Source organism: Gymnodraco acuticeps, unplaced genomic scaffold, assembly GCF_902827175.1.
Source record: "Gymnodraco acuticeps unplaced genomic scaffold, fGymAcu1.1, whole genome shotgun sequence".
NCBI lineage: Eukaryota > Metazoa > Chordata > Actinopteri > Perciformes > Bathydraconidae > Gymnodraco > Gymnodraco acuticeps.
Genome location: NW_022989942.1, coordinates 331403 through 346756, shown reverse-complemented (window position 1 = coordinate 346756; position 15354 = coordinate 331403). Strand labels below are relative to the sequence as shown.

The 15354-nt window shown below is 41.2% G+C and overlaps 1 protein-coding gene across 1 annotated transcript; it reads left to right on the top strand.

Annotated features, from left to right (window-relative positions):
* The first annotated feature begins 561 nt into the window (after positions 1–561).
* Positions 562–2065, top strand: LOC117542482 (protein ANTAGONIST OF LIKE HETEROCHROMATIN PROTEIN 1-like). Its single transcript, XM_034210183.1, has 2 exons — positions 562–1045; positions 1507–2065. The coding sequence occupies exons 1-2, from the start codon at positions 720–722 to the stop codon at positions 1739–1741; spliced, it is 561 nt and encodes a 186-aa protein (XP_034066074.1). The 5' UTR covers positions 562–719; the 3' UTR covers positions 1742–2065.
* The last annotated feature ends 13289 nt before the right edge of the window (positions 2066–15354 follow it).

The following is a 15354-nucleotide window of genomic DNA, read 5'->3' as shown; positions in this document are numbered from 1 at the left end:
ATCCCCCGATCAGGCCTCCGCACCGGCAGAAGCAGAAAACAGCTGTGCAGGTCTCCCCAGCGGATGGCGGCCTTCAGCCGCGGGACTCCTCCATTGCGAAATCTCCTCCACACAGCAGCGACAGGTGTGTATGTCTGGCGCGTGTGGCCTCAACGTGTTCAGCCTGTGGCCTCAATGTGTTCAGCCTGTGGCCTCAATGTGTTCAGCCTGTGGCCTCAATGTGTTCAGCCTGACTCAATGTGTTCAGCCTCTATAAATGACTTTTTTGAAACAACTGACCTCACTTTTAGTAGGGCATAACAACCAAACAGAGCCAGACATAATCAAGTCGTCAGATGTAGTCAGAAGACACTCGATGTGTCCCATTCAATGTGAATTATTTACAGTTCCTAAATGGAAATACAATTCCTCCCATTAAATTCCATTATATGTGAGAAATGGGAGTACAATAATTTCCTTCTGGTGGCATGGTACATTTGCAAATTATGTGAGCTTTCTTCTCAAATATTTACGATGGTCACTAGCTCATAGCGTCACCATGCAGAGACCTAACGGGCCGGCCACACTACAAGCGTAAAATTCGCTTCCAACGCCCCAAGATTTACGCTTGGGGCGTTTCTTCGAGCCCCGCGACCAACAACCAATCAGAATCTCCATGTGAATCTCCCGCCCCGGACATACAAAGTGAAAAACCCCGGTTCTTCTCCACTATTGCTAAAATGGATGCCGGTGTTGTAGCAAGGGTAAGCAGGGTAACTCGTGTGTGTGCAAGGTTGCATTTAGTGTATACATTGTCTCGCATGAGGCCGTGTAGTGTGCGTCGCTTCTGGGTACACCCGATACTCCGAAAGCGTCTACAAAGGGGGGAATACCACCTTCTCGTCCAGGAGCTCCGTCTCGATGACCGCCTTTTTCAGAGGTACTTCAGGATGAGCAAGGAGGTGTTCGACGAGTTGCTCGGAAAGGTGGGCCCACTGATTACAAAGGTGGACACCCATCTGCGTATGTCAATCGGCCCCGCCGAGCGACTCGCCATCTGCCTACGGTACGTTTTGTGTATTTCTACTTCTTTAATCTGACTCTGTATAGAAGGAGAGAGAATGCACGAATGATGACTGAAGTCTGTGATTTAGTTCAGATGGGTAACATTAATTAAGATATCTAGGTAAACACAGTATTGCTCCCCTGTGTACATGGCGTGTGTGTCTGTGTCTGTGATCAATGTGTGTGTGGGGATCTGTGTGTCTGTCTGTGTTCAATGTGTGTGTCTGTGTGTCTGTGGTCAATGTGTGTGTCTGTGTTCAATGTGTGTGTCTGTTCAATGTGTGTGTGTCTGTGTTCAATGTGTGTGTGTCTGTGTTCAATGTGTGTGTCTGTTCAATGTGTGTGTGTCTGTTCAATGTGTGTGTCTGTGTTCAATGTGTGGAGGGGGGGATCTGTGGTCTGTGAGTGTGTGGGGTCTGAATAAATATATTTTGTAATCATGTATATATCTTTTTTTCTCAGGTACCTGGCAACTGGTGACTCGTACGCGACGATAGCCTTCAGCTATCGGGTCGGGCGTTCTACAGTGGCAGTCATTGTGAAGGAGGTTGCGGGGGCCATCTGGACCGCCCTGGTCGAGGAGTGCATGCCGGTACCACAGGTGGAGGATTGGAGAGCCATCGCTGCTGGGTTCCAGGAGCGCTGGGAGTTTCCCAACTGTGTTGGTGCCATAGATGGGAAGCACGTCGTGTGGTAGTGGATGTTGGAGGCTTTGGGAGGAGCAGCGACAGTGGGAGCCTGCGGAATTCTGCATTTGGAGAGAGCCTCCGAGACGGCAGTCTGCAGCTACCACCTGACACCGTCATCGCAGGATCAGAGCGGCGGGGCCCTCTCCCCCATGTCTTCGTTGGAGATGAGGCATTTCCGCTGCTGGACAACCTTCTGCGTCCATTCCCTGGACGTCACCTCACCCGTGAAAGGAGGTTATTTAACTACCGCCTCAGCCGTGCCAGGTTGGTGGTTGAATGTGCGTTTGGCATCCTCTCAACCCAGTGGAGAATGCTCAGGCGTGTCATCACCATCAGCCCCGAGGTGACGGAGTTGTGTGTGAAGGCTGCCTGTGTGTTGCATAACTTCCTCCGCAGGAAGACCATTGATATGCCATCACGCACACCTATCGCAAGGTCCACGGATGAAGTTACTCCAACCCTGTGTGATGCACCGAGGATGGGCTCCAACAATGCCACACGGCGATCCATCCAACAGCGGGAGACCTTCTGCTCCTACTTCAACGAGGAGGGGGCAGTGCGATGGCAGGCAAATGTGGTGTAGGCCCATATTTGTCTCCAAACCAAAAAGCTCTTTTAAGAGCTACCCATTTTCTTTAAAAAGCAAATATTCCAAATGAGCCATTTTAAAATCAACCATTCCTAATAAACATGTTTCTTGAATTGATATCATGATATAACTAACAACCTTTTTCCTTCAGCCCTGTTTTTAGTGATAAACCACTCATAATTTTCATCAGGGTTTCACCTGAATAATTACAGAAGACAGCACATTATATATCGATATACAAGAAGCTCCTGGTATGTTGTAACTGACAAACCACATGAACAAGTCAAGACACAGTATAGCCATAACATACTTTTAAATAACTTTTATTTATGTGATGTGTGTGATGAGTGTAAAAAGATGTAATGTGTATCAGTATCTAATTAATTAATTAATTATTAATGTCCATTTCTGTGGCCTCCAGGACCGCCTCTTGTAGCTTCATTTTCAGTCTCATGCTGCTCGTCCTGCTCAGCTTTTGCATTGCAGGCCAGAGACTCCTTAAAAAAAGGAGGTCCTCGTCTTCCACCTCCACCACTGGTGGTGGGGGTGGTGGCATGGCCAGCATCGGGCCTACGGCCGACAGCAGGTTCTCCTCAAAAGGGGACATCTCCCTTCCCCTGCTCTTCTTCCCCCGGAATGCTGGCACACCGTCTGGCACACCGTCTGGCACACTGGCCGGCACACTGGCCGGCTGACTGGCCGGCTGACTGCTACCTGGCTCTGGCTGGCTTTCCAGACTGTCATCCAGGCTGTCACCCATAGAGTCTTCCTCTTCTTCTGCTCCGGTGGGTGGAGGCAGGGGTTGCCGGGGGAAATTGCTGGACGTCTCACGGTCCAGCATGAAGGGCTTTAAAAAGCTCATTACTGCCGCGAGACGCCAGGGCTTAGATCCCCCGGAAGCCCCTGCCCCGCTACTTTTCCCTTCCTTCTCCAGGATCCTCTCCCTGCGGTATCGGTCCCTGAGGGACTTCCACCGCTTTTTGCACACTTCGTCTAATAAAATGAAAATGAAAGAATACAGTTAATTTCTTGAATTTCAGAAAATGATTGCTCCATTAATGAAAACCAAATCCCTTTCAATTGCATACAAGGTTTTACATGTCACACTTTATCAGAATCAAAAACAAGTTTATTGCCAGGTAGCTTTGCACATACTAGGAATTTGACTTGATGTCATGGTGCATATATACAAAACAAGAAATCTAATATAAAACACAACATGTATTGTACAGTTAAATTGCAAAAAGATAACAATTAAATAAAGCAGTAATTTACATGGAAATAGAATGCTAGGAATGAATTTTTGCATATATATATATAAAACTAAGAAATGTGAAAGGAGTATGACATTGTGTGCATTAATGTAATGCAATATAGTCTATGATGTGGCAGCGGATGATTAACATGTATGTGATTAATGTCTATGGCGCTATTTTATGCTAAATATACCGGCTATGTTTCATTAGCTATATGTTAACATAAAGTAAACTGGATATAAAATCCCCAAACAGGCGAAAACCTACCAGTTTCCCCCACTGTCTCTGCCACCTCCTTCCATGCCTGGTTCCTCTGGTTTCTATCCCGGTAGGTGAACAGGGTCACATCAAATAATACAGGGTGATTCGCTACCGCTACGATTATAACCTCGTCCATTTTATTTCAAATATAGACATGAACGGCGGGATATCTCAGGATATCTCTCCCAGCGTATGCGCGGTTTTTGATTGGCTACGGCTTGAGCTGTCAGATTTTCTGAAACGGGATTTGATTGGCTTACGCTCACTTGTCAGGAACCGAGAGAGCGTTTCGTGCGTAAAAAGTTCAACATTGTTCAACTTTTTACGCGCGAGACGCTCTCAAAGTTACGCTTGCCTTCCCGTGATGCAGTTCGGCGAAAACGTGAGCGGACGTGACGTCACCCCATTCAAAGTGAATGGGCAGACGCGCTAGAGGCGTAATTTTACGCCTGAAACGCTTGTAGTGTGGAGGGCCCGTTAAGTCAGGTTATGGGGAAAGAGTTTTTCAGAAGAGCTTGACCAAATGTTTATATTTTACAGAAAGCTATGATATAATAGACAAACCTTAAAACAAAGATACAGTAGGCTACAGCTTTGAACACTGATGACAAACTTGCTATTGCACAGAGGAAAGAAGAACATTTGACCTTTTCAGTTTCTTTGTTATAACAGTCCTTTCTTTGTTGAGCCTAATTCTGAATCAACATGTTGCAGTTACTTTTATCCATGTTTTAGTATGTGTTTTTGGTCAACAATATCACTGGAATAGTAGAGAGAAGCACTGGCTTGAGGCAGACTTGAAGGAAGGCAATTACAGGCGCTGCACACTCACACAGGTGTTTCACTTGTTCTGATTAGACCTGTGTTCAGGCTGGACCTATGCTAGGAATCCTGACTACAGAGGCCTGTACGACGAAGCCGGATTTTCGCTTAGCGGGCTAACTTCAGGGAAAACTCTGGGTTTCCGGTCCTACGACGCTGGTTCTCTTTTTAGCGGGCTAGATCTCCATGGTAACTTGTGCTAAGCGGCTAACCAGTAACCAGTAGGCTACTACGAATCAGGATTTTCATTTAGCAAGCTAACTTCAGGGATTTCCGGTCCTACGAAGCTGGTTCACTTTTTAGCGGGCTAGATCTCCACGGTAACTTATCCTGGAACCTAGTCTGCTCCTAAATATCATATCATAAACCTGTTAATGTACGCATTCAAACTGCAGGTGTAACTATGTTGCTTTTATCCTGGATAAAGTGTTTAAGTCATGGATGTTTAAAGTTTAACGTCTTCATATTTGTCTAATATTATAGTTGACTTTTCTATTCAGGAAGTATGACGCGCTGCGCTGTCAGTACGCTTGTCCATGTTTGTGTTGAATGCTCCAAATACCACCCCTTTACGGTGGCCGGCAGGTGCAAACGCGGAACAACGGCCAAAAACAAATACATTAGCAGGAAACAGCTGCAAATCCTGAAATGAAAAACAAACAAATCCTGAAAACAAATACAACCAAAAAACGCTGCATTTACAGAAATGATGCAAACTAAATACAACACACAAACCCCGAAAACAAACGCAACAAAAAAACGCTGCAAATACCAAAACGACATGCAAAATCCAAAGCACATACAAATCCCAAAACACATACAAAAAAAAAACATTCCGGAAGTGCTCCAGGCCTCTAGGGGGCGCGCTACGTGGAACAGATTGATGTCTGACCAGACATAGAGGGAACGAACAAAAGTGCTGCAAATTGAAGCCGGAGGAAACGAAGTTGATCGAAGTGGAAAAAGACGATATATAAAAAGGTAAGTTTTGTTTTGATACAAAGAGCGTCATATTTACCCAGCTAGCGTTAGCTTGTTTGGTGAAAGAGCTTGCAAGTCAAGAGACAGCACTGTCTGTGCACCTAAATGTAACTCTTGACATCATATAGATATATTATAGGTGCAGAGAGGAGTTGGTTTATTGTGCTTCAATGTAAATCCTAATGTGAGAGTTAAAGGACGGTCAACAATATAATGTACCTTGGTCAGTTTGGATTTATCGTGGCATTTATTCTTAATTAAAGTGAATTTATTTTATTTCAGTCAGTCATTTCTGTGTTGTATGCAGGTGTGGGACATTCCAAATGTTCCAAAAGTGAGCACTCCACAAATGGACAACAGTTTGCAGGGTAAAATAAAACATTGTCAACATATTATTTTGTGCCACAAGAAGCAGAATGTTTTAACAGTACAGTAGTTTGAATATATTTGTTGTTAACCTTTATCAGACCTCTCAGGCACCCACAACCAGCGTCTGATCGGGTAAGACTAATTACAAATGTAATTATACCATGTAGGTTTGAATTTGTGAACATGAAATCAATAAATACCTTTGTGTGCACTTATTTCCTGGGTAAAAATAGGATGGAGCACCAACCCCATTCCAGGAAGAGGTCCAGTCTGCCCCGGGTCAGAACCACTTCTACAGGTAAACGAGGTTGACAGTTGCATCGTGACACAGTTGTTTGCTGTGTATCTTTATTTTACATTTGTTTGTTTGTATAGCCTCCAATCACAGTGGGTAACATTGCCAGGAAGCAGAACAATTATACTTTTATACATTTCCAAATGACACCCACAACATCTGACATCTTAGTGAAGACAATACAAAAAACACCCACAAATATTTTTCAAAGATCAGATATATTTTGTTGCATCCATTTCAAATGTTTACAAGGATTGTGCAGGAGTATGACAAAAGTGCTGTTGTCAGTTTAGAACCCAATGTATTGAAAAAACAGGAAGAGGATCGACATCCTTTTGTAAATATGACTGTCATGCATATATTAGGTATTTGAAAGTAATTATTCAACTGTCTTCTCACTGCAGCAACTACACAACTGTGTATGCACTTATCAATATTGATAGCCAGTCTGAGCCAGAAGACACAATGGAGCAAAGGTATTAATTGTTACTATTACCACTTAATTTTTCTATTCTATTCTGTAAATCTTATTACTAGCTTCATCATTTAATATTACAATACATCACTTTGTCTTTCCCAGCACAGAATACCTGACTGCAGCACACATTGTTACAGAACTCTCTGCAAAAATAACAAATACATCTTGCAGCAGGTTCAATATTAATAGAGCCAGTGTGTGCGATGGAGCAATCCGCGGCTTCAAAGGTGCCTCATTCGATCCCTCTCATGAGATGTCAGTTAAGTTCACTGATGATGAGGGACACACTGAGGATGGAGGGGACAATGGTGGTCCCAAGCGTGAGTTCCTGACCCTCCTTATGGAATGCCTGAGAATGAAGAAAACATCACGTCAGCAACTGTTTGTGCCCCATGGTGGTGTGACTTTCCCAGCCGCTCACTGTCTCAAAATCTGATTCTAAATATATAATGTTCTCTATAAAGATAGAACTAATACACAATTATGAATGTATAATATAAGCTGTTTTGTGTATTTAATCATGCATTGGTCTACAATTTAATGATGGCTTCTACATATTTCACATAAACAGACAATGAAAAAATGTGTCCTTCATGCTGATAACTAGTGATACGCATCTGCCAATTCGTATTCTAAACAGAGTAGTGTGTTGAATCCTTATTTCTTGCATTTGAAACAGATACAATAAAAAAAGTGAACTTACTGTTGTGTTCAACTTCTGCCAAAAACTGTACATGTTTGCCACAGAACACTTGAACTGTCCCCAGATGCTGGCCACAGAAAGGACAAAACATGGCGGCCTGAAAAGACATACATTGATGTAGTAAATCCATTTAATCAAGTTAATCAAAAACACATAGTCTAAATAGTGGTTAGCTAAATAAATAGAAAGATACATCATGTTTACCGTTGAATCTGTGTTCTCTCTCCTTGAATGTCTCTATATTTGTTCTTGAGCATGTCTAATGCACACTACTCTCCTGTCATTACTTTGTCCCTCTTCACATGTTGTCACATCTCTCTCAATTCAATAGCTTTATTAGCATGACCATAGTTACAGGTAATTGCTAAAGCTCTGTATAGTTGCAACATCTATACACAAATATATACATATAAACAAACTGCTAAGAATTCAAATGTCCTTTTTCCGCGGTACTCACTATGGCCCGTGTTATTTGCCTGCACTTGATTTGTCATCTCTTTTAAAAATGTTCTTCCCTCACTTTATCTTCTCTTCACGTGAAGCTCTCCTCTCCTCAGCTGGTGTAGTAGTTAGGCACACTAACGCTAGCTATATAAATATGACGCTTTATGTATTAAAACAAAACTTACCTTCTTATATCTTTCTCCACTTAAATGAACTTTCTTTCCTCTCGATTTCCATCACTCTTGTTCGTTCTCTCTATGTCTGGTCAGACATCAATCTGTTCCACGTAGCGCGCCCCCTAGAGGCCTGGAGCACTTCCGGAATGTTTTTTTTGTATGTGTTTTGGGATTTGTACGTGCTTTGGACTTTGCATATCATTTTGGTATTTGCAGCGTTTTTTTGTTGCGTTTGTTTTCGGGGTTTGTGTGTTGTATTTAGTTTGCAACATTTCTGTAAATGCAGCGTTTTTCTGTTGTATTTGTTTTCAGGGTTTGTTTGTTTTTCATTTCATTATTTGCAGCTGTTTCCTGCTTATGTATGCGTTTTGGGCCGTTATTCCGCGTTTGCACCTGCCGGCCACCGTACCCCTTTCATGTGAACGCGCACCTAACCAGATAGAACACGGCTGGCTTGAGCGATCCACTTGATAACCCGCGTCGTAGGACCGCTGAGCGAGAGCACGTAGGTTTTGCATTTGACCAACCGGCTAACTCAAACATATCCAGGTTATGTTGAACCGGCTTCGTCGTACAGGCCTCTGGTCTAATGAGCTCAAGTGAAAGCACCTGTGTGGATGAAACACTGCTGTCGTGTGAAAAGCTTTTTCTTCCAAGTCTGACTGTTCTTCCTCTGTCTTGGGTTTGTTATTGAACATTTTGTTTCTAGAACCCCGGGCAGTTTAACTGACATTTGTGAATAAACAAATATTGACAGACTTTAGCTAATCGTCAAATACTGTCGTTTTTATCATAGTGCAGTTGTTTGTGTGGTATCACTGTCAGGGCCGTTTCTAGCTTTTTGGGGGCCCTATGCAAGATGCTGTTTGGGGGCCCTAGTTTTGACTACAATGGGGGGATTCCGAAGCCTTTAAAGGTCCCATGTCATGGCCATTTCCACTGATCATAATTCCGTTGTTGAGGTCTACTAGAATAGATTTATATTGTGCAATTTTCCAAAATCACTTTGGTTTCTCATACAGCATCTCTGTAAACTATGTGTATTCACTGAATTTCACTCTCTGCCTTTAACGGCTCGTTGTAGCTCCAATAGCTCCAGCCCCCACTCTCCCTGTGAGCACAGTGTGCTCTGATTGGTTGGGACGTTGTGAATCGAGCTGAGCTCCGTGGAGGTGTGGTTTCCTTGTTTAGCGATACACAGCGAAACACAGCCAAACTCACCCTGAGCACACACAAAGTCACAGCCGAAGTAAAAACAATAAGTGTGGCTTGATATTGAGTAAGAAAAAGGTTGATAAACGCTGTGAGAATGGGTCTTCAGAGAGAATCCAATCAGCGGGGGCTTAACGTAACGGCTCCGCGGACGTAACGTAACGGCTCCACGGATTGGTCCATTTGGTTCCGGGTAACGCATGAAATCATGAGTTACCCGGAAGAATCAATGGACAGTGACGTATCTCCAACGAGGCGTTTTGGGGAGATATTTTCTGTGTTAGAGTTTTACTCGCTACAGGGTGTACTTTGAGGGTTTTGACTCTGCAGACCGTTTACATGCATAAAAACCTTCATAACACACAAGGGGACGGGTAATAACCGGAAAAGCATGACATGGGACCTTTAAGATGATCTGTGGAGATGCATCAATCTGTTACACTTTAATAGGAAAACAGGCTAATTTCACGAAAACCAAGCAATTGAAAATTACAAAAAATGATATTAAAAAGGTAAACAATAAGGCTCCTCTATGTCAATAAATGCAAGAGATGCAGCATTTTCTCAGCTGTCAGCCCAACGATGATTTAATAATAATAATAATAATAATTTCAATTTATATAGCGCCTTTCACGAAACCCAAGGACGCTTTACAATGGGAAGTAACAAAACAAAAAGTAATAATAATCATACAGATACATAGGCTGATTTAGACTTTATTACCCCAAAAACCCAAGCCACAGTTTTGCTATCATTGCAGTTTAGTCGTGTTTATATCCTACATTGGATTTGGAAGCATATAATGCTTCACCGAACACTCACAGGAGGGGGCTTGGCTGTCTGCAAATAAAGACGGCTCATTTTAATTCTCCCCAAATATATTGAGGCTGAACCTGAACTTTGAATTATCTGCTCCCATCATAATCTTGGCGATCTTGTTAAAATTGTGAATGCAGAATTAAAAATACTATGTAACTGGTTTGCAGTTAATAAATTATCCCTTGATGTGGCAAAAACAAATTACATGTTATTCAATACAAAGTCTGAGAGTAGAAATGACTGCATTATACGGATTTGCAATACAGAGATAGAAAAAGTTGGTGCATGTACATTTTTAGGACTGCTTGTTGAAGAAAAACTCAATTGGAAGCACTATATAAATTATGTACAGACTAAACTGTCAAAAACAATAGGTATTTTATATCACACTAAGAACATTCTTGAAGAAAATATACTCTTTATAACAGTCTATTTCTCCCTTACCTTTAATACTGCTCCGAAATATGGGGAAACACGTACTCAACAAATCTACAAAAAATAATAACATCCCAAAAAAAAGTATTACGAATAGTCTGTGGTGTTGGTAAATATGAACACATAACTCCCATATTTAAAAAAACTCAATCTATTAAAATGTGTTGAGATAGTAAAGCTTAAAACAGTACTGATTATGCACAACATTTTCCATAACAAAAGGCCTAATAACATTCAAAAGCAGTTCCAAACCACAGCGTGAACATATGAATGTAAAAAAGGTCACTTGAAAATAAGTGTTCACAATGTTTATATGCAATTATGCATATATTATTATTATTATTCATTTGCCAAGTGCATGTGTACCTATGTATATATTTATACATAGTATTTTAATTTCCAAAAAAAGATAGTTGAAACTGCTATTGACATGTGCAGAAAATGACCCTATATCTAGTTTTCGTATATATATATGCATTTATTGTTTTCCTGCCCTAACTTTTATTTAATTTTTTCTCTTGTTTTCTTAATTTGTTTGTACTCCTTCATTTCTATACGTTTTTGACGCAATAATGCCGCTGTATTAGGATGATGCACGGGAGGGCTACTTTCCACAAGCTATGCTTCAGCCCTCCCGCTTCTACTAATTGTGTTCATCTTTGTGTGTATGAATTAAACTTTTTTTGTTTTTCGGATGAATAAAAAAAAAATACTTTCAGCTTGGGGGCCCCCTAGTGGCCGCGGGGGCCCTATGCCCCCGCATAGTCCGCATATAGGAAGAAACGGCCCTGATCACTGTAATGCTAACCAGGGTAGCCAATGTATGTGTTGTCTGAGGCTAACACATCTGTTTATTAGCTTTTGGGCTACCTGTTGACTGTTTTCACTTTTAGTTTTGTGGACTTTGATTATCTTTTATATTTTTTACTAGATTAATAACTTTTTCTCAAAATCAATAGAGCCTTGTACACTGGTCAAGTATCTTCTTATTGGAGTTTAGATTGATATATTTCATATGGATATATGCATATTCATTTTATTTAGACTTTTCAACAGCTTCCATGTCATGGGAGACATTATCCCCATCCACCAGTTATATGAACAAGTCACACTTGTTTTTGTTTGTGAATCTTATACATTCTCCTAATGCAAACATAATTCCCCTAGCATGGGATTAACAATTAAAACATACTTAATGGGTATTTAGGACCCACTGAGGCAATAGCTCTTTAGGGAGGACCTAGAGTTTCAATAGAGCTGTTTCCACACTTTAATTACTTCTAATCCGTCCAGACTCAACTCCAAATTTGGATACACCGTCCCAAGACAATTTTGCAAACTCAGATTTTATAAAGCAGAGAGATGCCTGCAAACTTTAAATAAGGGCATCATAACACCAAAGGAGGTAATCATATTCTGGGTGTTTCTCAATGTCGAGGACGCTTCCTTGGTAGGACATGTCCCTCCGAGTCGAGGCAAGAATCCTTCCTAGCCTCGGAAAACGAAAAATTGTGGAACAGGTGTGCAGGTGTGCGTCATATGCGAGGCCCCTCCTTAAATGGAGCGTGATTTCCGCCAAATATTTGGAAATTGGTCCGTGCGCAAAGCATTGTGGGGATTTAAAGACCACGGAGGATACACATGTGCAGCCTCGAAATTTCCCGCAACGTAGGAAGCCGGCCTCGGTAGAATTCCAAGCATCCTGGACATTGGAACAGTACTTCTGCGGGACTCGATGGCGTAGCATCCTTCAAATAGTGGCTCTGGAGCATCCTTCCTCGACATTGAGAAACACGCTGGGTGTTCTTAAAATCCACACAATGCTTTGCGCACGGACCAATATCCCCAAATCTGTGGGGGGAAATGTAAGGCGGGCCTCTCATATGACGCACACCTGCACACTTGCTAGCCTGTTCCACTCTTTGTTTTCCGAATGCCAGGAAGTATTCTTGCCTCGCTTCTGAAGCAAGATGCTCGGCAGACATGTGCTACCAAGCAAGCGTACTCTCGATTGAGAAACACCCCCTCTGTGTTTTTGAGTATTTTACTTTCACTCTTCAATATACTTCTAAAAGTCACTTTGAAGGAAGTATTCGTACATGTTGATTGGGATCTGGGCTGACTTCTTATCATGAAAACGCATGTGACTTTAAACATTGAATGGATTAATGATTTTAATAGATATGCTTTAAAATTCAGATGTTCCTCTCAATTATTTTGAATTTATTTTTGATAGCATTATACTTTATAAGAACTAACATGACACCAGTTTGACCTGTACTTTGGTAGATTGTGTGTAGAGGATATATATAAGGGGTGAATCAAGGCTGGCTTACAGTATGTGGATCTCACCGACTCGTTAGCACTGATGCAACACACCTGTGAGGCTGGGTTGATTTGTGCCACATCAAGATCATCTTGCAGAGGTGAACTGGGTAAGTTCATCAAACTGACCATGAACTACTTCTGACAAATGCAGCCAGTCCTGAAAAAATGTAATTAATAATGCTCCAAGATCATATTGCTTTTAAAGTTAAATGTCTTGGCAATTAACATTTTACTGCATAATTGGAAGGCATTCTGCCAGCTACATTAATAAACATAATGTTATCATTGTGTTAATAGAAAACAATGAGCTAGTCTCTTTAATGTTTCTTTAAAAATGTATTTGAAGTTTAAAAATGTGTTTTTAAAATCCAGAGGAGAATTGAAACATACATTTGATGCTAATATTCAATGTACTTATTATTATTTGAAAAAAGGACAAAAAATGTCTCATGTTAAGTACTCTTTTTAATAGTTTTCTACGACAAATAAGTTACTTGAGTTGCGCTGCAATAAAGAAGTCGGTTGAATGTTAATAAAAGAGGGAATCTGAGCCTTCTGCTGTCAGACTCTGGGACTGTTCTTCTGATAAATCAGCTACAAATTAAACCCTTTCTTCTTGATACTGTATAGAGGAGTTTGGATTAGTTCTTGAAAGTGTATGCATGGCCTGTTTTTTTTTACCATTAATTGCAGTCATTTTAATGTACAAAGTTATTTTCCATTTGATCATTATAACAAGATTTGTGAGGTTTCAGCTCTACTAGAAGCATTTTAATTGATATGCCGGTCACAGGTCCCCCAGAGTTTACTTCATAAATGGCTGTCATTTTTTTTAAACAATGTTGTATCAGTTATGCTCACAGAATTCATAATTGCCTAAATATCAGGGGGATTTCTGCTTGTCTCTAATGTTACATGTAGGCAAAACTATTCCAAGACTCGGGAATGATAATTAAATTGAACCTCACTCAAGGTTGGTATAGAGTATTATGTATGAATGGGCTGTTATCTGAATGAAGAGACTTTATTGATGAAGCAGCAGCCATCAGGGGTAAGAGAAGAGGCGGGTGGAGAGCGGGATGACTCTCTGCTGCTATTTCCTGCTGCATTCAGGAGGTGGGCTGTATAATTACAAGCAGCCTTATGCCTGATTAGTGATCTGATAAGACTGCAGTGCTGCAAGCATAAACAGCATCACCACCCACCTGATTATAAACGACATGGCAGACCTCTGTTGTCAGTTCGTATTCATCATAATCGTTCAGGAAAATGTATCTGGCATAGTAATGTGGCTTTTGTAGGGGAAACTTCTGTAGCAATGGAGTCAGGACTCAAAGAGACACGAGGAGAGCTGGAGCTTCGGCCGGAGAATTCACAAGAGTCACGGGCCACGATCAATCAATCAATTCTGAAGAACTAGTTCCAGGTTTTAACTAGTTCGGAGTGTAATAATCAACATTCTTTATCACTAAACTAATATGGACCCTGAATCTAACTAGAGCTGTCGTCCATAGAAAAGAACGTGCGCCAGGGAACCTACGTTCCTAAAAAGAAGGGCTTCTAGATGTCCCTGAACAATAAACTATCTCATGTCAGCTTGTGCTCGGTCATAAGCTGGCAACAACAATGCGCCCAAGCTGCCCCTCCTTAAAACAGATAGCAGCAATACCAGGGTTGCCAACTTTGGGTACCTGGCTGGAGTGAGATTTTGGTATCATGGGTTTGATTACACATATGCGCACGAAATGACTGCTATCGTGTCAGTAGCGGGACCTTAGCATATATATAGGATATATACAATAAACAAATACACAATATTGGACACAGACTATAAAGGGCACACAGTTTCATTCACTAATGAAAGTCAAACACATGTTTGTTTCCACTGTTTTATTGTGTGCATAGGCCTGTCGCGATAAGCAATTAGTTGACTTATCGTACGATAAATAAAAATGAACTCGATAAATTGCCATTTACATGAAGATGCAGGGGCGGTTCTAGGGAGGGCCAGTACACTGACCTCTGACCCCCCTGTGGCCCCCCTAACAATGAAAAGTTTTTTTTTTTTTTTAAATGTATATTTTCTGGTACTCGGTTTGCCAAAAACCGCAGGATTTTGTTGCTGTAATGTGAGATTGTGCAGACATCCTTATGTAAAGTAGAGATGTAACTGTTCATTGCCTTTATTTTTATATAAATATGGTGTTAGTGCAAACATTGCACTATAACTTAAGGCGAGACACCCCAGGTGAAATCTGAACTTTGGATAAAGCCAGATTCAAAATTCTTGTTTCATTTTGTAGTCATATTAGTATCTAAGGCTTTTACAGAAGAAATATTGGATATCTCTTTTTATCACTCCACAAATCAGAAAATACTGTCAACAGCCCTAAAATATCCATTTTCGCCATGTTTTTAGGTATACAATGTTGTATAATTCAGGCTATGAATTA